Here is a 2,745-nt window from a genome sequence, read left to right on the forward strand (position 1 = left end):
ACGGCGCGCAGCGGGTCAGCTCGAAGATAGTGAGCCCTATCATGATGACTTCTTCATCCTTCCCGCAGCTTCAGTCGCCGCTATCCTTCTCAGGCTTAAAATACTCGCATGTATTGTAGTTTTAACTTCAGCTCTATCACTCATGAAAAGGTGATATCGGAATTCCACTTTGCGCATCAAACCTCACTAAACCGTACGTCATAGCCACGCTAAACAGGCCGCATCGCGACTTCACACGACTCGGCAGTCTACCGCGACAGACCGTGTCTTCCTATGGCTCCGACCACTATAGCAGCTTGGGAGCCCTTTCCCATCCAGAGCACCTTTAGTCCACCCCTCTACATCCAGCGCCGATTCACTCCGACGTCTTATACAATATATCTCACCGACCTGACGTCGATATGGGCCGAATCTCTAGACAAAGGCGCCATCTGTGATCGCGCTGAAGACCGTAACTGCTCTATCGATCCGTCCACGGATGACTCTCAGTTCCAGATTCTGCTAGAGAAGCTAGCGGCGGGAATAACAGGGCTAAATCCGGTAGTCACGGTGGATCTCGAAGTTCGAGGTGACACGTTCAATATCAATACCAAAGAGAAGCTACAAGCTCCATTACAGCCACTGGAATGGCGATTCCGATTGAAACTTCAGTCCGGTGCCAGCTTTACGAAGCACTTTTCTTTGCCATTACTATACTATGGATCTCTTCTATCGCGGCAGACGAACAGCCTGTTAACGATCATTGATGAGAAGGACGCGACTATCGCACGGCTTTTAGACAAATTTGAAGAGTACAAATTCGACCTTAGCAGCATATTTCCCGGCTACAAAAAAGGTAGAACGTCTCAGGGAAAGGCAAAGGGGCTTGTGCCATTCGATAGGGACACTTGGCAGCAAGAGCTGCAAGCCACCGAATTCGAATCGAAAGTTTCGAAAGAGCTGGTGAAGGCTACATTCTACCAACTAGCAAGGAAAGAGGAGAAGTTAGAGGTCCCCCTCCCAAAGGCGCCAGAAGCTCAGTGGTGGGCAAAACTCTCTGGCAAGACAACGGTGAAGGGTGAGCCAGAGTCTGAACAGGCACCATTCGCCACGCCGAAGAAGCCTCCTCCGAAGACTGCACGGATAAATACCGATTCCGATGATGACTTCCAGGTGCTTCCTTCATCTCCTATTCGGGCTTCAGCGACGGAACCAGAGGCTCCTATCAAAACACCCCTTGATGATGAAACTGTATGTAGTTTTAGGACCATATATCTATGACGGTACGATTGCAATTGCTAACTTAGCAAACAGACTGATGATGAAGACAGCGACTTAATAAACGTCATCCCTACCGGGGGATCTCGGTCAACCTCAACTTCACAAAATGCACCTTTGCCCGCGAAGGGATCTGTTTCCCCAATACGTTTGGAAACGAAAAGCACTTCGCCCAAACCTGCTGTGAAGAAGGAGTCACAGGATCGTCAATCCAGGTTCGAAGAAAACTTTCGCAGTCAAATGGGTTTCCTTGACTCACTTGTGGAATACGATGAAACTACCAGTGATTCTGAAACCGAGGCTCCAAAGCCAAAGAAAGTAGCACTTGCCCCTCCGAAAGCAGGTGGTATCAAAAAGACAATCGGTGGCAGGAAGCAAGAACAAGCCAAACTTCCGCAAGATGACTCAGAAGATACCAGCAAGTCTTCTGCGGCACCCAAAGCAGAAGAGGAACTAGAAGCCCCTAAACGTCTAGGCAAGATCAAAGGAACAATAGGAAGCCGCAAACTAGGTACAGAGCCTGCAAAGCGCAAGGAACCAGAGCCTGACAGTGACGTAAGTCCTCACTTTTTCTATTTGCTTTCAAACCCTGGAATTAGGCGGCCGTTATACTGGGTAGTACAACGGCGTCGCCTACGTTTCAGGAGTAGCATCTAATGTGGTTGAAGTGATAAAAAAATCACAAGATCCGCAAGCTAACAAAGAAAAAATTTTTTCTTTCTCTATCAGGAGGAAATGGTCGACCCGGAGCCAGAAGCACCGAAGCCACCGCTTGTATGGATATCCTTTCCTTTGTTTTTTCTAATTTACTTTCCTTACGACATCATGATCAATTATTCCTTCCACGTCCCAAGGGGGTGTCGAAATCCCCCGTTTTCCATTCAGCGAACGACCCCTCCATATCGGAACAACGACACCCCATACATATTTCATCCTAAAAATATAGCTACTAACTCCTAGCACAATAGCAGAAGAAGAAAGCAAAATCGAAATCCCCTCCTATTGAAGGTATGGATGAGGATGCCGCACAAAAACGACGTGAAGATCTACAAAGGCAACTTGCAGCCAAATCGGCTGGTAAAAAGAGGGGTAGGAGGTTCTAAACGTGATTGAAACATCTTTGCACTTGAAAAACGCTGAAGGGCCAATTTACCCTTGTCAGACAGAATGAAGGCGTTCTGAGGGGCTACCTCTGCTATTCTCATGACCTTGCCCCCACCAAGTGATGAGTTCATGAAGCCTCAAGCGGTTCCAGGTAGTAGGTATGTCTTTCTGTAAGGCTACAGCACTCCTGAGGAGTATTTTCAGTTATTTTCAGGCACTGCGTAAATGGAGCTTTCATAAAAGCATCATTGGTCTGTTTTGTGCCACTATCATTTTTGTTATCCCATCCAGCCTAGAACAAGATGGTATCCTGCATTGCGTCCTGCACAGGAATTGTCCATGACATTAGTTTTGCCTTAATTTCCTTCTTTTGAAAGATTCACC

The 2,745-nt window shown here is 47.4% G+C and overlaps 1 protein-coding gene across 2 annotated transcripts; it reads left to right on the forward strand.

Moving 5' to 3' along the window:
- Positions 1 to 273: 273 nt before the first annotated feature.
- On the forward strand, positions 274 to 2,360 carry DFL_005309 (uncharacterized protein; the record flags this gene model as incomplete). 2 transcript variants are annotated; one of them, XM_067634548.1, is made up of 5 exons in its annotated part: positions 274 to 1,230; positions 1,294 to 1,472; positions 1,542 to 1,812; positions 1,987 to 2,031; positions 2,226 to 2,360. In XM_067634548.1, the coding sequence occupies 5 exons, from the start codon at positions 274 to 276 to the stop codon at positions 2,358 to 2,360; spliced, it is 1,587 nt and encodes a 528-aa protein (XP_067492606.1). The 2 variants fall into 2 exon arrangements, with proteins under 2 accessions (XP_067492606.1, XP_067492605.1); XM_067634547.1 differs by having other exon boundaries at positions 2,229 to 2,360.
- Between the last annotated feature and the right edge of the window lie 385 nt (positions 2,361 to 2,745).

This window comes from Arthrobotrys flagrans (genome assembly GCF_004000055.1).
Source record: "Arthrobotrys flagrans strain CBS H-5679 chromosome Unknown unitig_0, whole genome shotgun sequence".
In the NCBI taxonomy this organism is placed as follows: Eukaryota; Fungi; Ascomycota; class Orbiliomycetes; order Orbiliales; family Orbiliaceae; genus Arthrobotrys; species Arthrobotrys flagrans.